The 24398-nt window shown below is 37.7% G+C and overlaps 2 protein-coding genes across 7 annotated transcripts in view; one reads left to right on the forward strand and one right to left on the reverse strand.

The window, feature by feature from the left end:
• The window catches only part of RNF139 (ring finger protein 139), a 43592-nt gene that overhangs the window by 8044 nt on the left and 11150 nt on the right, over positions 1–24398 (forward strand). For 2 of the 6 annotated variants that reach the window (XM_021688784.1, XM_021688785.1), the window contains exon 2: positions 20227–20302. The exons of 1 other annotated variant lie outside the window; for it this stretch is intronic. In XM_021688784.1, the coding sequence (XP_021544459.1) occupies positions 20227–20302 (76 nt within the window). Of the gene's footprint in view, positions 1–2554; positions 4540–10735; positions 10991–18181; positions 18979–20226; positions 20303–24398 lie in introns of those variants that run through there. 3 more of the 6 variants (XM_021688786.2, XM_021688782.1, XM_021688781.2) reach the window with 3 other exon arrangements.
• Positions 4996–24398, reverse strand: part of TATDN1 (TatD DNase domain containing 1) — a 38597-nt gene continuing 19194 nt past the window's right edge. The window contains exons 7-12 of the mRNA XM_021688787.2: positions 20682–20767; positions 20549–20589; positions 18296–18372; positions 9897–9967; positions 8566–8692; positions 4996–5402 (exon numbers count right to left, since the gene is read on the reverse strand). Of these exons, the coding sequence (XP_021544462.1) occupies positions 5306–5402; positions 8566–8692; positions 9897–9967; positions 18296–18372; positions 20549–20589; positions 20682–20767 (499 nt within the window). The 3' untranslated portion in view covers positions 4996–5305. The remainder of the gene's footprint in view (positions 5403–8565; positions 8693–9896; positions 9968–18295; positions 18373–20548; positions 20590–20681; positions 20768–24398) is intronic.

Genomic DNA, 24398 nt, shown 5'->3' on the forward strand with positions numbered 1-24398 from the left:
CTGGTTTATAAATTACAGCAGAGTTCATGAATATTCACAGGTAAAGATTAATTTACCCCTTTGTGAATAGCAAGTTGACAAAAATACTTTACAGTCCCTGTTTGGCTTTCCCCTTATACGTGGCATAAAATAGAACTGAAGTTATTTGGGTGTTGTTTTGACTTGTTTTAGGAGATTAAGTTTTGTCTCAGGAAAAGTACTGACTTTTGTTTTTCTATGTAGAGAAAGCAAGATTACATATAGTGGCTTCCATTTCCTGTTACCTTATGTGAAAATGTTTCTAAACCTCCAAAAAAAGTTAGTTTCTATTGAAAGGGCCTATTCACAGCTGTCAACTCTTTGGGAGATTATTAGTGGCCCATTTGTTCCAGGAATCAGATGGTTCTTATGCAGAGACTCATGTGTCTTTCAGGTGATTGTGTCCTTTTGTTCTCCTTTTCACAAATGACCTGACAGGTTGGCACAGGATGAATTTTAAGTTCATGGGGAAAGTCATCATTTAGAAGAACTAGCCCTTGCTTTTATATGCAATAGATTGTAAAATGCCTCCATTGTAATATGCGGTGTCTTTTCTTGATTACGTGCTGAAATAAGGTGGACAGATGATGTTTAATTTGGGGTTTGCCATTTTTGCTGTACTCCAAGCTCTGGTTTCTCAGCTTTGTCTTAGCTTTTCATAGGTTTCAGTTTCCATGTGGGAATTCTGGGAATCCAGAATTCTACATTAACATTTCCCCAGTTATTTCAATAAACAATGAAATAATTTATTTTCTGCAGAATATTTTGGGATTCATAATGTGCAAGGTAGAATCCTTGCTTGCTATCACAAGGATACATTATATAACAGGGTAGTTGACCTCCTCAGATAACTACAAACCTACAATATCAGGTAGTGTATGAGTATTGGGCATTTCACTGAGTTCTGTTGGTAATTTCAAAGATCAGTAACTATCAGAGAAAACTGGTCTATTGGATGGGTAGGATTTGAACAGTCAGGGATTTGGGAAGCTCACCGTACCAGGCAAAGAGAAGAATGTAAACACGGCTGCGGTTGTGGCAGAGAAAGGGGTGTGTTGGAGAAAGTCTGGAGTGGTGGGGTGTGTGTTGGAAGGAATACCACATTGAATCCTTGAGTGAGTGGACAAGGAATGTAGATTTTTGTTGATAGTAATTTCAAGGGCTGCTGCTTTTGAGCAAAGAAATGCAGAAAGGCCCTTTGTGGCTAGATGGGATTGTAGATAGATTTGGACAAGAGTTTTTAGAGACCGGCTAACAGATTGGTGTCACTGAGAAAAGGGGGGAAGTAACAGGTGTTAGTGGAATTGGCAAATAACTGTCAAAGTTTTAGGTTTCGGGGCTGGAGGTGCCATTAAGAGAACAATGTTACCTTTAACTGAAACTGGAAATCTCAAGAGTTATTTGAAGTCAGGTTTTAGAAATCTTGAGTATTGCACTTGTAACGTAGAAGTGGAATCAGGTGTATATTTGGATATCCTTTCCATATTGAAACCTTGGGCAATAATGTTTATTGTGATCTCACAAAATTTGTCAGAGCACAAAGAAAGATGATGCTGGATGCACATCACACACATCACACTGTACTTTGTTACATATGGAGTGTGGGGGGGGTACTTATTCCATTTTTTTAAAACATGCTTTGGTTTTCTGAATGTTTTTGTAATTTGAAGAATAAAAAGGGTTGACTTGTAAGAGATAGAGTAATGTACAGGAAAAAGAACTTGGATGATGTTTCTGAAATCTGTAGGAAAGTATGTAGAGAGGGGAAAACAAACAAACAAAAAACCCTGTATTTGGACCCAAGGGGGAATGCACACATTTAAGGAGCAGGAAAAATAAAAGCCAGCAGGAGTTCACTGAGAAGGCGGCGGCATTAGGTACAAGTATAAAAGTTAAACTTGATTTCCTAAAGAACACTTTTAAGAAAAAGAAATCTAAGATTTAACAGGAACAAATATTTGCATTTTGGTTATTTTTAGTGGTTATGAAATTATAAAGGACATGTTCTTTCAAGATTTAAAAACTTGTTAAAATGTAGGTATCACTAATAACTAATCTTGAAGATCATTTAGTAATTTGGTGTCTGGATATATAGTACTGCTTGAATTTGGAACTTAAAAGATAAGGAATAATATTTTAAAAAATAGTATGATTCATCTGTTGAACTCTGACTTTACAAAACTTTTCATGGCCCTTAAGCCTAAACTGTCTTGAGACTTAATGTTCATAACTTTGAAAATATTGTATTTCCTAATTAAGGGAAGAGGGGCATAACTGTTAGTACAAAAACCTTCTTAAAAATGTTGGTTAAGTGTCTGCCTTCCGCTCAGGTCATGATCTCGGGGTCCTGGGATTGTGCCCCGCATGAGGCTCCCTGCTTAGCTGGGGTCTGCTGCTCCCTCTCCCTCTCCCCCTTTCCCCGCTTGTGCTCGCATGGGCATTCTCGGGCATTCTCTCTCAAATAAATAAAATCTTTTAAAAAATGTTGCACTCAAATGACCTTTCTTTCCTTCTTCTTCTTTTTTTTTTTTTTTAGGTATATTTGTATCCAGTATTGTTCTGATCTTGTCACAACGATCACTTTTCAAGTTTTACATGTACAGTTCAGCCTTTCTATTAGCTGCAACTTCAGTGTTGGTAAATTATTATGCTTCTTTGCACATTGACTTCTATGGTGCCTACAACACATCAGCTTTCGGAATTGAGCTGCTTCCTCGAAAAGGGCCCTCGCTGTGGATGGCACTCATCGTTCTACAGCTAACCTTAGGAATTGGATACATTACACTATTACAAATTCATTCCATCTATTCACAATTAATTATTTTGGATCTCTTGGTTCCTGTAATAGGCTTAATCACAGAGCTCCCATTGCACATCCGAGAGACTTTAGTTTTTACTTCTTCCTTGATTCTCACATTAAACACAGTGCTTGTCTTGGCAGTGAAGCTTAAGTGGTTTTATTATTCTACACGGTATGTTTATCTTTTAGTGAGGCACATGTATAGAATTTATGGATTACAGTTATTAATGGAGGACACATGGAAGAGGATTCGTTTCCCAGATATACTGAGAGTCTTTTGGCTAACAAGAATTACAGCTCAGGCTACAGTGTTGATGTACATTTTAAGGATGGCAAATGAAACGGATTCCTTCTTTATTTCTTGGGATGACTTCTGGGACCTCATTTGTAATCTTATAATTAGTGGATGTGATTCTACACTAACTGTACTGGGCATGAGTGCTGTAATTTCCTCAATAGCCCATTATTTGGGCCTTGGAATATTGGCCTTTATTGGATCAACCGAAGAAGACGACAGGCGGCTTGGCTTCGTAGCACCTGTTTTATTTTTTATTTTGGCTCTTCAGACTGGTTTAAGTGGGCTAAGACCAGAAGAGAGACTTATTCGCTTAAGTAGAAACATGTGCCTTTTATTAACTGCAGTCCTGCATTTCATCCACGGAATGACAGACCCTGTATTAATGTCTCTCAGTGCCTCTCATGTGTCATCTTTCCGTAGACATTTTCCTGTGCTCTTTGTCTCTGCTTGCCTGTTTATTCTTCCTGTTTTACTCAGTTACGTTCTTTGGCATCACTATGCACTAAATACATGGTTGTTCGCAGTTACAGCCTTTTGTGTGGAACTCTGCTTAAAAGTAATTGTTTCTCTCACTGTGTATACGTTATTCATGATTGATGGCTACTATAATGTCCTTTGGGAAAAGCTTGATGATTATGTCTACTATGTTCGTTCAACAGGCAATATTATTGAATTTATATTTGGAGTAGTAATGTTTGGAAATGGGGCTTACACTATGATGTTTGAGTCAGGAAGTAAAATTCGGGCTTGTATGATGTGTCTACATGCATATTTTAACATCTACTTACAAGCAAAAAATGGCTGGAAGACATTCATGAACCGTAGGACTGCTGTTAAGAAAATTAATTCACTTCCTGAAATAAAAGGGAGCCGCTTACAAGAAATAGATGATGTATGTGCAATCTGCTATCATGAGTTTACAACATCTGCTCGCATCACACCATGTAATCATTACTTCCATGCACTTTGCCTTCGGAAATGGCTGTACATCCAAGATACTTGTCCAATGTGCCATCAGAAAGTGTACATCGAAGATGATATTAAGGATAATGCAAATATATCTAACAACAATGGATTTATTGCACCCAATGAAAATCCAGAGGAAGCTGTAAGAGAAGCTGCTGCTGAATCTGACAGGGAATTGAACGAAGATGACAGTACAGATTGTGATGATGATGTTCAAAGAGAAAGAAATGGAGTGATTCAGCACACAGGCCCAGCAGCTGAAGAACTTAATGATGATACTGATTAAAATAGCATTTACTAATCATTGAGGTTATTTGTTTAAAATTCAGTTCATCCAAAATGGAGTAATATGCTTCACTTCAGTGTGTAACCAAGCACAAAAACAGTATCCATGTTGAATCTGTGAATGGTTTTCCGTTTACTGTGATGTGCTACTGTAAATATACCTCTTTAATTACTTCTGGTCTCTTTGGTGACCTATTTAAATTTGTGTACATTATTGTACATAGAATAAAATGTTTTCACGTTTTTATGACAAAATTTGAACAAACAGCTTTTTAATAGATGTAATGATATAATACAGTGCGTCAACTGCCAAAGATTCCTCAATGAAAGCATATAAAAGTATCTAACTCTGGACCCTAGTTTTTCTTTAAAATGGGTGGGAAAATGCAAATGCAAATCAGAGGAAACCACATTAAGTCAAGGAAATAATTTGGACCAGAGGATAAAAGCTACATGTAGAGTATTTTAAAATGAAGGAGAAAATAGGCTGCCAGAAGAGACTTTTTTGAAATCTGAGTATAGCACGTGGCTGAGCTGGGTTCAAAAGTCATGATTCAGAGACTGTGTAAGAGTTGAGAAACAGGCCTTTATCAACTAAACTTTGGTATAAAAACCAGAATGTGCTAATTGTTTAATTTTGATGTAAATAAAACCAGTATATTTGTTGGCCATTCTGTTTGCAGCGTTAACATAAAATTGTCCTTTTCAGACTTTTGAAGCAATTACAAAATATTTGGGAGTTTTCATTGTTGTAAACTAAGACCTTAATTGATACTAAAATTCTGATCTGACTTGATGGATAAAAATGAGGGGGGTATGGTATGTAGTAATACGGAATAATTCTTTAGACAACTTCCAGAGAATTCCTTTATTCAATCTTTCAGTAAGTTTTACCATGAAATTTTACATAAATGATGGGAAATGGAAAGAACATACCATCAGGAAAAAAATATTTTAATGGTGTTGTTATATAGTGTATTGGCTAATTCCAATGGATCCTGCTCTCTCACTGCTGACATTATCTCCAGTATTTGACTAAAAGAAAACAAAACAAAATGGTTAAATTTCCAGGTATATGCTCAGTTTTAAAGATATTAGTTTCCACATAAAGGAAACTACTGTACTAGCACTCTTAACATAATAAGCTTAACAGGTATAAGGTTTTCAGCACCATCAACAGAAAAGTTTAACTGTTATGATATTTAAAAGAGAGTAACTTGAGACAAATTTCTGGGGCAGTCTCGCATATAACTAGAGCCAAGGTCCAGGTTCAAATAAATTCGAAAACCAGCACATATTATGTCAACCACAACTAATGGAACTGACCCAGTGAAAATGAAGAGTTCCTTTAAACTGTGGTCATTATGCATTCATTAGTGGGTCATGATGACCTTTCAAAAAATAGTAAGAAAAGGAAAAGTACATCACACTTAGGGAAGTACTGTTTCATTTCTGTTTGGGTTTTATATATGTACATGTGTGCTGAGTCACAAGGTGGTGTGGCATTGTGGGTATAGCAAAGTTTGAAAGCCACTGCTAAGAGAATTAGTCCCAGAAGCAGCAAGAATTTGGTGCATCACGACCAGCACAATGTCAGCAAAGGAAGTTAGAAGTTATTTACTTGGAACAATGTGTGGTTATTGGGGTGAGGGGAGGAGAGATGCCTTCTCTTCCTATACTTAACTCCCTGCAAGAGCGAGACTAGCCCAGGTGTCCTTTCAGTTTCTGTGCCTAGAATAATAATCAGTAGTACTGTTCTCTAGCAATACTATATATAGATGTTTTTATACATGAATTAGAAAGTTCTAAAGTCCAAATTAAACATTTAAATATTCGTTAAGATTTTTGTCCCTGGTATGGGTTTCTTAAATATGAACACCTAAAGGAATTAGAGATTAACTGGGAATTTTTTAATTATATAATTGTAACGCAACAGCCACACTTAATATAGACTAAATTTTTATCTGAATAAGTCAAAATGTGCTAAGAGCAAATATATTAGCATTTAAATTGACAGTAAAGACCCAATTTTCTTAGTAAACTACAGAATTTTCCTCTTACCTACTCAGTTGGAACTTACCTGCATAATACTGTGTGAAATCAGTATGATTCCTGCCACCCATCTCCCTTTCAGTCCTTTCTCTATGCTGATACGCTACAGCTTTTTTTAAAAAAAAAAAAAACAAAAAAAACTGCCCCTTTCCTGCTTAAAATCCTTTGGGTCCTGATGAAATCTGAACTACTAAGGTTGGCATACAAGAGCCCTCACCAATCTGGTCTCACTGTACCTTCCTAGGCTTATCACTTACCCGTGCATCCTACTTTTTGCCACACTAAACTCACTGTTTTCCCCAGAGCAGCCAACCCTTCTGCAGTCTGCCTTTGCTTGAGGTGTTTGTCTTGGTCTGGCCCAACACCCAGTTGTACCCCGTGAACAGCTGAAGTGTCACCTTAGTTGAGCTATTTCTCCTCAAGGAAGGCAGTTGCTATGTCCTAGGGTCCTCATCATATATTTTTATACCTCTGTAACAGCACTAACATCTTGGATTATACTTTGTGCTTATTTGCTCCAAGAGGGTTAAGGATCCCTGTCTGATTCCTTCAATGTCTATCCAAAGTGCCTGGCAGAATGTACCTAGTCATCTGGTGGATGGATGCAGGGCAGGGATTGTCCCGATTCTTCTAGGTAGCCTCAGTAACCTTGTACCTTTCCTGACATGCAGGAGCTTCAAAATGTGTTTCAAGGAATTTAAAATCTAAAAGGGAGGAAAGATCTCTATAAAAATAATTAAAACATAAAATTGTTAATAGATGGGTTTGATAAAAATGACTTTGTAAGTAGGAATTAATTAGTAATTAGCATTAGACTAGAGGCATGTATGTTTTTGAATTGTGGTTTAAAAATTTTCAGTTTGTAAATGCTGGCTTTCCCAAGCTCTGCCTCCTCAACTGGTATTCATGATTGCAGATGATACTCAAGCTTTCTTGGTTCTTAACAGTCTGCATTTGGAAGACCTTAGAATTTTGTTTTGCAAATGTGTCTCTAAAGTCAACAGCTATATTGTACTTAACATTAAGGCAGTATATAAAACTGACGTTGATACACTGTTGGCAAATACTTCCCCTGAGCTGGCTACTAGAAAAATACCAGTTTCTTGTCTCTAGTGTCCTATTAAATCTCTATAAAGAATGATTCAGTAATAATTGTCTTCTGTCTTCTGACTGAATTTGCAACTACCTACATTTCATAAAAGTTACAAGTGATTCTTTACTAATCAGAATTTAAAAACATTCCTCAGCCTATGGGTTTTAAAACATTCGGTTTTAAAATCTTTGCCAACACCAGCATGTTAATAAAGGAAAATCTTTCCAGTATAATTTTTATAGAATAAATCTGCAGTTCTCTGCCACTGAATTTTAGATCTGGCTTATCTAATACTCTTATCTGTTAAAAACTAAAGTACATATGGAAGGAATTACTACAACCTAAAAGTAACAGCTCAGTTGCCTGAACTGGTAAACCATACTAGACTGATATAATCTCTATTTAAATTATCTGCTTATGCAAACAAAAACTGGATGATGTGCCCATTAACATGATACAAACTTATCCTGTAAGTTATAAGCTCTGTAGCTCCTTAACAGTTGGATGGTAAACAGCCCCTCTTTTCACATGCTATGTATTATAATCAAAAAACGATGCTGAATTACTGCTTGGTCCCCCTCCCCCAGCTTTTGGGTTAGAAAAAGGAAATCCTTTCTATAACTTGACCTTTTTGTTCAGAGGCTTCAAGAAATGTGTTACTACTTAGGTTTATTCAGGTTGTCAAATAATTTAAAATACACAAAAAGATCTCCTGCTAAGAGTGTATTTTTAAAACCATCAGCAAGGAGGCTGCATGAGAATCTTTTTTCCCCTTTCCTACAAAATAACAAATGACCAAAATCACATGAAGTTTTCACTCCTGTAATTAAACCACTTTTAATGAGTTGAGAGGTTGAGATGATGGGAAAAGAGGAGCCCAGATAGAGCAGTTCAGGTGCAGAGCCTTCCAAATCACTGCATTAAAATGGTAGCTTTTGATGTGAACTTCATTTGGATGTCACCCAACTTTAATTCGGTCCCTTGAGTTCATTTTGGAAATGGCATTTGGTGTTGACTTTAATGTTCTGAAGACCATGAAAACAAAATACCTACATTATATGGCAGGGCTCATTCCTGTCTTTTACGCAGTGCCCATTTTCCCACTTCTTTTTGGTAGGAAATGAAGTTTTTATGTATTTTGATCCAGCATGTGTACTTTTCACTCCACACCAAGGTGCGTCTAGAGTTAAGCAAAGATAGAAGTCTCTTACGAGGTTTATCTTTGAAATCATTGTTTTCTTAACATTATCAAACAAATACATAACTTCTAAAATATAAGTCATGATTCAGCTTTAAAAATGGTAAAACAATTCTAAGCACAAGATTAAACCTTGAACTGTACAAATTTTTAAATGCCTTTTAAAAAAAAATTTTAAGTGCTTTTTCAGACTCCCTTTCATTACGTTTTTTTCTGCTAACATTACTGTTGGTGTATGGCATACTTTTAAAAAAGAAAGCTAGAAGAAATACAAATTGTAACCTGAAAACATTTAAGTTAAGCCTCTATTTGCCTCTACTGAATGTGAAACAGTGGCTTTAAATACCAGGATTGGGGCACCGGGGTGGCTCAGTCGGTTAAGCGTCTGCCTTCGGCTCAGGTCATGATCCTGGGGTCTTGGGATCCAGCCCCACATCAGGCTCCCTGCTCAGCAAGGGGGTCTGCTTCTCCCTCTCCCTCTGCCCCTCCTCTCCGCTTGTGTTTTCTCTCAACTAAATCTTTTTTAAAAAAAATACTGGGATTATTCACTTACCTCTTTAATAAAGAATTATAAGAATTCACACATTTTACAAGCATTGTACTTTTAATATCATTTCATTTTCATGACTCTCCAAGAAAATAAACCTGATTTCTTCAGAATGGCTTAGTCTTGACTTTCCTAAAAAAGCCCTTATGTGTAAGTAAAGCCTTGAGCTCAGGGTTAGGTAAAATGTTTAGCTTCTAACCTTATTATAAGAGGCAACAGATTAATTTCTAAAATTCCTTGACTAAACCAGTTTGATTTAAATTCTTGTACTTTATTTGAAAAGTATTGTAGAATTAAGCCATTACAAAGACAACACTGTAAAAAAAATTCTGAAGTTTCTGAAACCCCAAGTGAGATACTTCTTTAAGACTACTTGTTTAATAAAATATTTATAATTACAACCTCCTTAGTTACATATTCTAATATTCTTTTTTTAAGTGCTTAGGCTTAATCAAACTTCTAAAATTGAAAAACCTGATTGCATAAATACTTTTCTATCAATTGATAAAAAACCTCAAAGGTTTTCTGAAAAGTATAATTGCTGAAGCTATGAGTGAGCTGTTTTAAAATATTTTTTTGTCTAGCTCTTTTCTGATATGGTTTAATATGAAAATGAAAGTTCTAAAAGCATAAACTTACCAGTTTCAATCATTAGTTTTTCACTAGGTATTGACTTCAGAACTTCCAAATTAGCCTCAGTTTTCAGTGAGCTTAAAAAAAAATTTATAGATATATTTAACCAACTTTTTTTTCATATTACAAACTTATCTAAAACAGATTACAAAACCTAAAGTCCCCAAATAAAACTATGGCTACAATGGCAATATACACATTTCTATCCTTACAGAATCTAGGTTAGGATCTATTCTAACCACACTCTAGCAGGATGTAATTTTTTGTGTTTATCAGCTGACTATCCAATGACTTTCTGAATCAGTCTGTGTAAAACAACTTTTTAAAGAATTCATTTGCTTCCCTGGGTAATTTGCATAACTTAGGCTCAAAATGCTGAGTTTGAAGGTATGGCCAGTTCTGTTATGGGCCAAATACTGCTCTGAAGGAATCAAAGTTAATGTTTCACTAATCAATACAATCTTCACAAAGGATGAAAATCACAATCATAGAACTAGGAGTATTTAACAAGGAATGAAAATGAAAACCTAGTTAGGAGATGTCCTTTTCCCCACATCTGGAAACAGGATCTTCCATTACTCTTGACATTCTGAAACTTAATGTGTCTGGGCAAGAGACTTTTTTCATTCATTTAGGGGAGTTAGAACCCTTCCAATTTAGACTCCTCCCCCCAACTCTGGGAAAAATTATGGGGAAAAGGAATTTTCCCCTTTTGTTTTCTCTCTCATCTCTTTGTGGGACTTGTATTAGTCAGTTTTACAACTCCTGAATTGGTCTGCTATGGCCCTGTTTCTTTTATCCTTTTCTGGGAAATTAACTTTCATTTCCTTAACTTTCATTTTCAGACCCTGAGACAGACTGGATTATTGGTCCCAATTCTTCACTTGCCTTTAATATAAATATATCTACACCCTTGCGATGGTTCTTAGTAGGAAGGAGGAGGAGCTGGAATCTGGCCATGGCCTCAAGACTTGCTTTGACCAGATGACATGACCAGAGGCTTGAAAATGCACTTTTATTTTGATGGCACTTTTGTGATCTGAAAATAGCATGCACTAAATAGCCATTACCTCTTCAGCCTGGGCACCCAGAATGAAAACACAGCTCAGATCTGAATTCAACATGTGCCTGTGGCAGAGAGATCTGCCTCTATCCATCAGTCAACCCTCAGATGATCCTAAGACCCAGAAGTATGAAAAAATACTTACTGTAATATGCCAGTGAGTTTTAGGATGGTTTGTTATATAACGTGATGATGACTAATACTGTCCTTATGTTATATTTTTAATTTTAGCATATATTTAACTTTGTATTATGGAGAGATTAAAATATATGTAAAACTAGAATACAGAACCCCCATGTATTCATTACCCAGCCCCAATCTATTATCAACTCCTGGCCGATACTATCCCATCCACTCATCCCAAACTTCTCCAGTATTATCTTGAAGGAAATTCAAAATGTTGTATAGTTTCAACATTCTAGCATTTATTTCAGAAAATATTTCAGCATCTGTCTCTAAGCATGAAGTTTTTTTAAATGTAACCACAATACTATTAATCATGTCCAAGAAAACCCAGCTCTTTTATCATAATATATCCAGTATTCAAACTGTCTCAACGTCCTACATTCTTCTTAAGTTTGTCTGACTGAGGATCCAAATGAGGGCCACATTGCAACTGGTCAGTGTTCTAAATCTCTTAACCTATTAAGTTTTCCTGCAGAATCTCTTTTTCCCTTTAAAATTTGTTAAAGAAACCCAGTTGTTTGCCCTGAAGAGTTTCCCAGTCTTGATTTCATCTGTGTTCATCTGGATTTGTGTCTGGGCTCTGTATTCTGTTCCACTGATCTAGGTGTCTGTTCAGTAGGTTCCTAATATATGTTTTTTTAGTAGAAGTATAGTGGACATACAATATTATATTAGTTGTAGGTGTAAACCATAGAGATTTGACATTTGTTTACATCACCAAATACCAGTAAGTGTAACCATCTGTCACCATACAAACTTAGTACAATATTATTGACTATCTTCTCTATATTGTACTTTGCATCCACATGACTAATTTGTAACTGGAGTTTGTACCTCTTAATACCCTTAAAACAGCCACCAGTTCTCCATATTTTTGAGTTAAATGTTTTTTGTTTGCTCACTTATTTTTTAAGTAGGCTCCATACTGGATGTACTTTATTTGAAAAGTATTGTAGAATTAAGCCATTACAAAGATGACACTGTAAAAAAAAAAATTTTCAAGTTTTTGAAACCCCAGGGTGAGATACTTTAAGACTACTTGTTTAATAAAATATTTATAATTACACCTCCTTAGTTACCACATACTCTGACATCCCATTTTTAAGTATTTAGGCTTAATCAAACTTCTGAAATTGAAAAATGTGACTGCATAAATACTTGTGCCAATACCACATAGTTTTGATTACTATAGCTTTGTAGGACAGTTTGAAATCTAGGATTATGATTAACTACAGCTTTGTTCTTCTTTTTCAAGATTACTTTGGGTCTTCAGGGTGTTCTATGGTTCTGTGCACATTTTAGAATTTTAGTTCTGTGAAAAAGACTATTGGTGTTTTGATAGGGATTGCACTGAATCTGTGGATTGCTTTGTGTTGAATGGACATTTTAACAATATTAATTCTTCCAATCCATGAGCGTGGTATATCTTTACATTTCTCTGTTTCATTCATCAGTGTCTCACAGTTTTCAGAGTATAGGTCTTTAACTTCTTTGGTTAAATTTATTCCTAGGTATTTTTTTCCTTTTTGACACAATTGTCAATGGGACTGTTTTCTTAATTTCTCTTTCTGCTAGCTCTTTAGTGTATAGAGACCCAACTGATTTTTGTATTTTAACTTTCTATCCTGCAACTTTACTGAATTCATTTATTCTAATGGTTTTATGGTGGAGTCCTTAGGCCTTTTTCTAAAAATACTATGTCACCTGCAAATAGTGACAGTTTTACTTCTTCCTTGCCAATCTGGATGCCTTTTCTTTTTCTTGTCTGATTGCTGTGGTTATGACTTCCAGTACTGTGTTGAATATGAGTGGCTAGAGTGGACATCCTTGTATTGTTCCTAATCTCAGAGGAAAAGCTTTCAGCTTTTCACCACCGATTATGATGTGGGTTTGTCATATATGGTCTTTATTATATTGAGGTATGTTCCTTCTATACCCACTTTGTTGAGCGTTTCTATCATGAGTGGATTTGTTGAATTTTGTCAAATGCTTTTTCTGCATCTATTGAGACGATCATATGATTTTTATCCTTCATTCTGTTATTTAGAGAGGCACACAGTGTCTGGTTGTATTTTTGTGATAGGAGGCAGCCATGGCTGCCCAGTGCTTAGACCTCTTCATTCACCAGGAGTTGCAGAATGTTGATAGAACTCTGTCAGCCCTTTATTCACTAGAATACTTGTATACAAATTCCTGTGTCTACTGTTAGGTACCCAGTGTAGTTGGGAGAGGAGAAAATTATGTATCTTCCTGTCAAATGTGTGGAGTCCCTCACTTCCTCCAATGGTAGTGGTATTTTAACACAGACATTCATTTTTTAATCATGAAGGAACTCTCATGTTTTTTTCTTGTAATATTCTGTTCATATTTTATGGATGTAACATCTCAGCCTTTATTATATCAGGTCTCTCTTAAATTTTTCCTTGTTTCCTCTGGTGTTGATTTTTCTATTTATCTTGGTCTTTTTCTTCCTGTTGGTTCAGCTCATTTATCCGGTGGTCTTTAATTACCAATTTATACTTAAGGAGGCTTGAGTTGCCAGTGTTGTGTTCCCTCTGCTTTTGTGAAAACAGGGGACTGTTTTACTGTCAGTTCTGAGTGGGGAGTCTTAACTGGAAGCTCCTTGTGGGACAGGCCAGGACTGGGCATACTGATCTGCAATTTCATTTAAGAGTGAGAAGGGAGGGGGCTGTGAGGCTTTTGCTCCTCTAAATGCTTTCCTGTGGGATCAACATTCGAATTGCCAAGTCTTGGCTCTCATAATTTGTTCAGTTTTCTTGAGAAAAGCGATTTCCCTGAGTAGAAGTGCTTGCTGCACCTGCACTCTGTGCATGGCAATGAATATAGGGAGTGATATCTTTCTCTACAAAGGCCTTGAATTACCCTAATTTGGTCCTATTTGTCACAAATTCTAAACCCCAAATCCTCTCTGCGATTCTGCATGCTAAATTTGTTCTCACCTCCTCCGGGGCCCTTTAGTCTAAGTGGTCTCTTCCAGAAACTCCAGCCTTGTTTCTTTGCTCTTATAGGTTTTCCATTTTGAATAGGTAGGATTTTACTTTAGAATGATTTTAGGAGGAGGGAAAGGGAAATGTGTGTCTAGTTTGCCATAAATACCAGCCTTTTTATTACTGTTCTCTAGAAAAAAAAAACTCTTATTTTTTGGCCAGCTTAAGAGTTGATCAATATGAGTATTTTCAAAAAATATATTGCTATGCTTGATATGGGTATTTAAAAATATGCAACTAATTTGATAGCTGGAAGTTTTAATCTCTTGAAAAGAAATGTCTGACTTAGATGTTTCCTACGTATACTCCATGCTTGTAAAAACTGATCTAAATACAGAATATATACTATGAAGAAATATTTTTAAATCAAAGCCAATTATATCTTTAATAAGGTTTTCCATTTAAGGGAGAGCAGCTATATGATTCTGTAGTCAAATTTGAAACTTTCCCATTTTCTTGGAGGAAAATGTTATAATTTAACCCTCAGAAAACCAGACTTTATGTCATAGGTAGTATAGGTTAAATTACCATAACTCAGAGACTCAGATTAAGACTGCAATAAATTGAATTTAAGAATAAGAATAGAAACTGATTAAACGACTAACATTAATTCTGAGTTAATACAGGAAAACAGGAAAAAAAAAATCTCATGTCATTAACTTAAAGCCAAATCTTTATAAATTCAAGGTCACATAGAGATCTCTTAAGACAGATGGACATTTCAAGTTGGTGAAATAAAGACCTTCTACCCTCTCCCTTTAAAAAAAAAAATTTATTGAGAGAGAGAAAGAGTGCAAGCAGGGCAGAAGGAGAGAGAGGGTCTCAAGCAGACTCCATGGTGAGCATGGAGCCTGACGTGGGGCCCAATCCCATGACCCTAAGATCATGACCTGAGCCAAAAGCAAGAGTCAGATGTTCAACCAACTGAGCCACCCAGGCACCCCTACTGTCTTCTCTTAAAAATCATTTCAAAATAATAAAACCCCACATATTTTGATGAAACTAGGAGATGTTTTTGACTCCTAGTCACAAAATATAAAGCAGAAAGTAGATGGTAAAATGATAAATGATCTGTTTATGTGCTAAGTGATTTAAGTGCCATGTGGCTGCAGAGAGAGATACTGAAGACAAGCAAACCAATTCACCCAAGGAAGTTCTAAGAACTGAAAGATCTAGGTAGTTAGGCTGGGATAAGGCAAGGGACTGAGTGGGGACTGTTTTAAAAGGTGGGGAACAGAAAAGACAGAAGTCTCATTACTTTCCAGTGAACTGGTACAGTGAGGACTACTTCTGCCCCCTACCCCTGGCCTGAGAGAGAGAAGCGGGGAGCGGTTGTGCGTGCAGTCTCTGGAGAAGCTAAATCAGAGAACAAGCAGCACAGAGGCGCGCGGGGGGAAGCATGGGCTGAAAACAGAGACCGGTCTGAATGCTGGCTTTTCGGTGAGGTCCTCTCTCCAACCTCATTCTGCTCCAGAACACAGGTACATTGATGAATCCCCACCGTTTTTCCAGCAGAGATCAGAGGATCCCTCTCTGAAGAAAATGAAGCAACCCAGAAAGATCCTGACAAACTGACATTTAGGAATCCCTGGTGAGGTCAGCTGGCCTGCCACTTGATGGGCTGTCTCCCCACAGAGATTCCAAAGAGCTTTTTTCTTAATTTTTTAAATATACTGCATAAGAATTGCCTGACATTTGAAGAAAGTCATGACAGAAACTAAAAGGAGGAAATAAAAGCATCCTATGGCAAACAAAAAAATAACTATAATTCATATCTTTAGAGAGATAAGGTGCATCTGTCAAACTAGATAATGGTAGGGAAGAGCTTTCAGAGATTAAAACCAGAAAACTGAAATTTTATTAAAAAGTTGAAAAATATTTTTGAAAGTAGGGGGAAGGGGCACCTGGGTGGCTCAGTTGTTAGGCGTCTGCCTTCGGCTCAGGTCATGATCCCGGCATCGTGGGATCGAGCCCCGCATCCGGCTCTCTGCTCCGCAGAGGGCCTGCTTCTCCCTCTCCCACTCCCCCTGCTTATGTTCCTGCTCTCGCTGTCTGTCAAATAAATAAAATCTAAAAAAAAAAAAAAAAAAAAGTAGGGGGAAAAACAGAGATAGAAATTATAAGGGGAAAAAAATTGAGATCACAGTATGAGCTTGGGCGGTCCAAAGAAAGGACTGACAGAGATGAGCTTCTAGCTGGAATGGGCCAGTAGAAAATGCAGAAACTCTGAATGACAAACCCATCAAAACACCTTTGTGAAATCTGATAATACCAACGGAAAAGAAATAAAATATTCCACTGGGAGAAAATAGTAGGTCACAGGGTAAGGACTGGTAATCAGAATAGCCACTGATTTACTGACATTAAACCTAGAAATGGAGCCCTGTAAATTCTCATGAAAATTATTTCTAGTCCAGAATTTTATGCCCAGGAAAAATACCACATGGAAGGGTTTTTGTTTTTCTTTCATTAACTATCCAGGAAGACTTTCAAGAGCAAAGTAAATTCATTCAACAAAACTGAATACATGGGATATAAAAGAGTTCCATCACAGAGCAGACAGTGGTCCAAAATGAAGAAGATGGAAAGGTCAGGAACTTGGCAGATAATCTAGACAGCCAGATTATCTAGACAGTTTTCCTCATGCAGAAAAACAGAAAGGCATTTTATAGAGCTGTTGGAAAGTGTGAGAAGGCTTCAACTTTTGAAGAAAACCAAGTAAATAAAAACGAGGACAGTTGCTCCAGGAAAATAAAAAAGCGGTATATCCTGTAGTTCAGCAGTCAACAATATTTACACAGACCTAATAATGAAAACACTAAATATGCATACAACCTAAAATTCTGAAGTACACCGATAAGCCTGTGGAGGAAAGAATGCATGTGGCAGGCAAGTGCTGGATATAAGAACGAAGACGCTCGTACTCCTTCATGGAAACAGACAGAGGAGATGAATTAAGAGATAACCGCACATATATAAATATTACTTAGACATAGGACGATGAAGAGCAAAGTGCACGTCTCTGGAAAAGCTGACTTACAGGTAGAGAGTATGGTGGGGAGACTGTGTGTGTAAGTTTTTTAGAACTACTTTATAATCCATTCATGTATTCCTTTCCATAGAGGTTTATTAATTAAATGATTAAAATATAGAAGCAGCATCTAGGACATATAAATAAATCTGAACTCTATAGCAAATAATTTCATGGTTCTATTTCCCTGAAGAGATATCTTAGTTAAAAATAACGTAGTCAGCTAAGTGGTAGTTTTAAAAGGAAGGAGACACTGGAGAGGGCAAGCCCAGGGGCCCAGCGGTGCTAGCCGACTATACTGGGCTTACGCAGACTGGTGTGGTGGAATAGCAGGAAGGCCAGCGAGGGTGGGGCCAGAGGACACTGGTTCTCAAGCTGTCAGTTACTTTCTGCCTGTTAACTACTGTGAGCCTCAGTTTCTTGGCCTATAGAGATACACAAAATGATTATGTCATAGTAGGACTTTTCCCCCGGGGCAGACATCACTTGTGTATATGCATACACAATGCTGAGGACATGGATGTTTTATTTTTTTTTTTAAGATTTTATTTATTTGACAGAGAGAGAGAGTGAGAGCAGGAACACAAGCAGGGGGAGTGGGAGAGGGAGAAGCAGGCTTCCTGCAGAGCAGGGAGCCCGATGCGGGGCTCGATCCCAGGACCCTGGGATCATGATCTGAGCCGAAGGCAGACGCTTAACGACTGAGCCACCCAGGCGCCCAACATGGATGTTTTAAAGGGATAAAATGACTTGAGAAAAAATTGCGTTGCTAGAGAAAGCTGTCAATCTCCATACAAAACTGTTTTCTATAACTGTGATACAGGGTTAGTAGTTTATAACCTGCAAGTTTTTTTTTTAAGTAGACTCTGTGACCAAAGTGGGGCTTGAACTCACCACCCCAAGATCAAGAGCCGCATGCTCTACCAACTGAGCCAGCCAGGTGCCCTGTAACTTTCAAGTTTTACTTGCAGGAGTAATGTAGTTTAATTTCTTTCATACTTAGGAAATTTGCAGGCCAAGATCAATGTGATAAATAAATACATTTAAATCCTTATCTACAATTCACTGTAAAACAAGGAATCTACTTAATATGAAACAAGCAAACTTAAGGACCTACCAGCCATTAAATCCTATGTAGAGATCCAAGTCAGTCAAGGCAGCTGCTGCTTCCTTCGTACCATCAAATGAATGCACCTAAGGACGTACAGGTACAATTTCATTGAATAATTACTCTTTCTTTAAAATCCTAAATAACACTAATAAGACTTTCTTAGCAAAAATATAGATGCATTAGGGTTTTCTGGACCAGAGGGTTTCAAATGCGGTGGCCCCTACAATTTTTATTTTCAAATCCAATAAAATGGGTCAACATCTCCACTGATGTGCGGCAAGAGGGGAGACGGCCGCCTGGGATTTCTGTCCGGGGCTGGCTGATGGCTGTTCCAGCATTCCTGCGGTGCCCCCAGGAAGGGGAGCGGCGGTGGGAGCCACATTCTCAGGCAAAAGCATGAAGTTAAAAATGTGACAAAACCATGCAGAGTGTATCTTCAAATGTTCAATTTTTATGTTACGGGATACTTTTTTCTAGGAGAGAGAGGACTTAAGAGGCAAGTTTTAAGAAGATCTATTCAGTTGTGATAATGTCACTAAAAAAACAGTAATAATCACCTCAGGAGGCAAAAAGGAGTGAGATGATGGTGTTCTCCTTCAAAGAGACAGGGATTCAAGCATAGTTTTTCACACTTTGGATGTATTTGTGTAACCAAAACAGTAAGTAACAACACTTCTTTAAATACACCTGACAAGTCAGGGCACCTGGGTGGCTCAGTTGGTTAAGCATCCATCTCTTGGTTTCAGTTCAGTCATGATCTCATGGGTCATGGGATCGAGCCCCATGTGGGGCTCAGTGCGGAGTCTGCTTGGGATTCTCACTCTCCTCTCCCTCTGCCCTTCCCCCGCTCATGTATGCATGTTCTTTTAAATAAATCTTTTTATAAATAAGCACACACCTAACAAGTGATGTCATTAATACGTTCATACAGCATCCAGCGTCCGAATCCACTATGAATAACATGCTTCTCAAAAATAAAACTGTGTTCCACAACTGCCCAGAAGGGTTTAGTCTTCCTTCAGCATTTCCAGCTGACTAGAAGATATATCCTCCATTAAAATCAAATAATTTTAAATAAGACTTCATAAACCATTTGAGAAAATTAGTTATACTTTATTTGGCAGTCTTTTTTTTTTTTAATTTTTAAGTAATCTCTACACCCAATGTGGGGTTTGAACTTACAACCCCAAGATCAAGAGTCACACATTCTACCAACTGAGCCAGCCAGGCGCCCCTTGGCAATATCTTTTTTTGATAAAAGTCGAACATTTAGGTTGGATTTGTTGCTGTTAAGTAAATTCTTCTTTAGAAATAAAGCAAATGGGCTAAGAGGTGGAACCATTAATCCCAAGGGCGTTAATCAGAGCCTCTAAGCCTCTCTCAGGTCCTAAAGGATAAACTGCAGGGTCAGTAAACTGTAGATAAAAATGTGCACAGCACTGCAGAAAACATCACTAGCGTCTGGGGGACATGAAGCAGAGGCTACAAACGAGAGAATACAGGCGACACTCAAAGCAACACAGTGTGGGTATACAGTGAGTGCTCAGGGCCACTTCCTCTTTTCTTCGTTGGACTTAGTACGACTGATTTTATATACTTGGACCATAGCTTTTCTGCTAGAGACTAGTGAATCGCTCCTAAAATTACAGGTGAAAGTTTGTGCATCTGAGAATTTTTCTGAGGCAGATTTTCAAAAGAACCCATAATCCAAAAGATTTAAAAAACGCTGCTTTGGATGCCTGAGCTAAGGCAGGTAAGATTTATGAGAACTGACTGAAATGACCACACAGAAGTGTTGAGAGTGGAAGCAAATTACAGAAAAAAGGGGTCTCTAATCAGAGTGGTTAACAGTAAATGAATACAGCTGACAAGAAATTAAGGCAAACCTGAAGTGAGGATTAAAATACTTGATTAAAATTAGTTTATACTCTGCTCAGAATTTCAATTGGAAAACACTGAGGAACGTCTGATGGAAGAGGCAAAGAAAAAGAATATCACCCACACTCCTAAAATGTGAGTAAATTCATGGGGTTTTCTTGTGAACCGAATTCTTTATCATTCTTGTACTTTGAACAAAATAAATGTAATTAAATCAGTGTGATTTATATATCACATCTGGTCCATAGATTCTATAGTAAATGTATGTCCTTCAGTAGGGGGGGGGGGGGAAGAACATCTACGGCTGATACCTGAATTCGCCAACCTGAGGAACAAGGAAGCTTCTGGGCATCATCTAGTAAAAACAACTCTTCTACTTACCACTCCCCCCACACACCGGTCTCTGTTTCTTTTCATTATGTCTGTGAATTAAAAACAAACAACTGTTGGCAAATACCTTGCTTGATTTCTGTAAAATTCTTAAATTCTAAATGAGATTTTAGCTTTAACTCACCCAAAAATTCAGCATGTGAGTTCCTACAGTGAAGAAACATTGGTAATTTTGTTTGTTCTGCCAGTTCAAACTGTTTTTCAAAATATCTGTAGGACACCAAAAAAAATTTCCTTCTTAATTTTACTTTAGCGTGAGAAAAATAATTATGTTAAATATTTTTTTAAGTTAAAAAACTTTTATTATTTTGAGATTATAGAAGTATGAACTCAGACATTTAAAACACATCTGGCTTAGCCAAAGCCTTTTTTATAACAACTTCCAGAAAAGGATACTTCATTTTCTGGGATTACAAAGTTATTTTCAAAAATGTTGGTTAGCTTTCCATTATAACTGCTAGGTAAATTAGGTAGCACTTTACTACTCATCACTAGAAATAGAGAGCTATAATGTTTAAGTTTACAGTGATGGGAGCTGTTCCCTCAAATAATTACTTTTTTTAAAAAAAAGATTTTATTTGAGAGAGAGAGAGAGACAGCTAGAGAGAGCACAAGGGGGGGTGCAGGGTAGTTAGCAGAAGCAGGGAGCCTGACGTAGGGCTCAGTCCCAGAACCCCGGGATCATGACCTGAGTTGAAGGCAGACACATAACTGAATGAGCCACCCAAGTGCCCCTCAAGTAATTAATTTTAACTAGCTTTTCCCACCAAACCCAAGCAAATGAAGCGGACACCCTCCCATCACCCGTGGGATCCCTTCCCTGCAGCATGTGTTGGAGGTGAAGAATACACCACCAGCTTCTTGCCCCGAGAGCTGGCTGAGCACCATCAGTGGAAGTCAGTTCGCTCCAGCAAGGGGCCAGGGAAAGCTTTATACTCAGTGTTTTCCATGTGCTGTTATATAAGAAATTACTACCACTAAACACAAGGATTTATTAAATAAATATAAGTAGCACAAAAACTGAAACACTATTTTTCAAAGATATAAAAATGATATGATAAAATGGCAGCCGTGGGGCACCTGGGTGGTTGTCGGTTAAGCGTCTGCCTTCGGCTCAGGTCGTGATCCCAGGGTCTTGGGATCGAGCCCTTCATTGGGGTCCTCGCTCAGTGGAAAGCCTGCTTCTCCCTCTCCCTCTGCCTACCACTCCCCCTGCAGTGCTCTCTCTCTCCCTCTCAAATAAATAAATAAAATCTTTAAAAAAATAAAATGGCAGCTGTGAATGTTTGGAGAGTACTTTATAAAAAGGTTTTTCAAGTGCCACATACCATTATCTCATCTGATCCACAAAATAACCCTAGAATAGGATAAGAGCTGGTGTCAGGGGATGTAGGACCTCATCCAAGATCACAACACAACATGACAAACTTGGACCCAGAACTTGAGTGCTCTAATTCCAGGTCCCAGCCAAAATGACAAAGTTGTGACATTTCTAAGAAGCCCTTTCTGATCGCACAGCATAATGACAATAGCCAGATGATATAACGGGGTGGGTGTTCCAGGTCTTCTCACTCAGCGCGGGGCTTACTCATTCTCCACTCATGGTCATGCAGTTCAGATGAAACCAAGAGTTACAGACAGTAAGGGTCTTATTTTCCTACAGGAGTTTACCTCTTCTAGGCACCTTAATTTTAGGGAACAATTTCTCGGTGTTTAATTTAAATCTCTTGCTATATATTCCTCTATCTTGTCTCCCTGAAATACAGGACAACCATTTTCCTGGCGTACCCCTTTGTCTGTTTGAAAACGCTGAATTTTAAAATTAGAAATATAAGTGTACTTCTTAAATAGCTTTCATAATGTTGGTGGTCTTTGTCTTTATTACCCAGTGTTTAGGCTTTTAAATCACCTTTTCAGATTCTGCTGGGCTAGAATAAGCAAAAATAATTTTAGTTAACAAAGTGCTGAAATTTCAGACTGTAGGAAATAGAAATGAAATACTGAAAGAAAAGTCACTATTTCCATAACCTCTAAAGTAATTCAAATGTCAGCAATGAAATGCGCTCCAGTCATTACGTAAACTTGACCGTGGCTCTGGCTTCTGGCTACACACCGCACTCTCCGCTTTACGGCTCCCCACTCTACACGGATCATTTCTTTCACACACAATTCTATGTGCAAAGCCACACAACCGAGCCACAGACTCACAGAATCTAATGATCCCCTTGAGAATAAGCCTATCACAGCAGGCAAAAGTAAAAATTATGAAAGTAACAGATGTTCAAGTAACGTGCCTCCAGAATTCTGCATATGAGAAAAGAAAGGTCCATGCACTCAAGCTAGCTAGGTATCTTAAGGAGGCCAATTACTCCTAATGACATAAATTGAGGATAACCAGTGCTTGACATTAAGTACCTGTTGTCTTTAAAGAAAAAAACCCACCATGGCAAACAGAAATCGCATAAGTTACAGGGCAGCAGAAACTGGCACCTATCAAGAGATTTCTCTTTTTATTTTTATTTTTTTCTTAATTCACATACGAAAAGCACTGTTGAAGTTAGATTTGCTCATTTTAGTGAAGCTGTAATTTGCTTCTGATTGTATTACTGCTTCTTCCATTTTAGGGTCAACAATAACTGAGGACAAGGGCTTGAAAAGGTCAGCTTCCGAGTAGCTGTTAGTAATTCAGACTGAGGCTACTCCCAAACGCCCAGAGCCTTACAGCACTGCACCTTAATCCACAGAGCAGGGCTGCCTCTGGACTGGCCCATGGCAAGGACAGCCTCACTTTCTCATCTCTGAGGTTCCCCAAATCCCCAGACAGTTATTTTGAAATCTTGTCTGATGTCGGATTTCTTTTTCCAAAACAGACCTGCCCAGTATCAACATTTTAAAGCCCCAAGGAAAATCCCACAGCAAATTCCTCCAACTCAAGTGAACTAAGCACTGAACTTGCAACAAGGAAAGGGAATGTAGCACGGGGCAGAAACTGAAAATACAGCGTATGCTTCAAGGAAAACCTTTCCTTAGCAACTCCGGCTTCTTCCTTGTCTTCATGCTCTTTAAAAAATCTTTTCAAAGACCCCAAGGAAAAAGAAGTCTGTATTTTCCTTAGGATGGAAGTATTTTTTTTTTTTAAGATTTTATTATTTATTTGAGAGAGCGAGAATGACAAAGAGCACATGAGAGGGGAGAGGGTCAGAGGGAGAAGCAGACTCCCTGCTGAGCAGGGAGCCTGATGCGGGACTCGATCCAGGGACTCCAGGATCATGACCGGAGCTGAAGGCAGTCACTTAACCAACTAAGCCACCCAAGCGCCAGGATGAAAGTATTCTAAGACTACCCCCACAGCCACAATTTCTGGAGCATATACATGTTGCGATGGGCTTTACATACCAAGTGTTAAAAAAGGTAGGCAGTATTAGCCCCATTTTAATGATGAGGAAATGGAGATTTACAGAGACATACAGCCACCAAATGGCAGTTATGATTTAAACCCAAAGCTGTTGATTCTAAAGAGAACTACTTTGCACAGTTACATACTGCCTTTACTTACCAGTAGGTCTCAGACAGTATTTTTTAGCCACTGTGTCTACTGCACATTAGTTCTGTCTTGCCTACTCACATCACACCATTTTCTATTTTTCTCTTCTGATACATCTTTTTCCTGACTGCATTTTTACTTAAAAAAAAAAAAAAACAAAAGCAACAAACCATACACTGGTTAATTGTCTCAGATGGTATAAAAGAACAGCCCCCAAATTTAAATTCTTCCAAGAAAAGATCCAACAGTAAAAGCTGAATTATAGGCTTTTTAATCCATGCTGCTCTCCAGGAATCA

The sequence above is a fragment of the Neomonachus schauinslandi genome, chromosome 4 (assembly GCF_002201575.2).
Source record: "Neomonachus schauinslandi chromosome 4, ASM220157v2, whole genome shotgun sequence".
NCBI classification, from domain to species: Eukaryota; Metazoa; Chordata; class Mammalia; order Carnivora; family Phocidae; genus Neomonachus; species Neomonachus schauinslandi.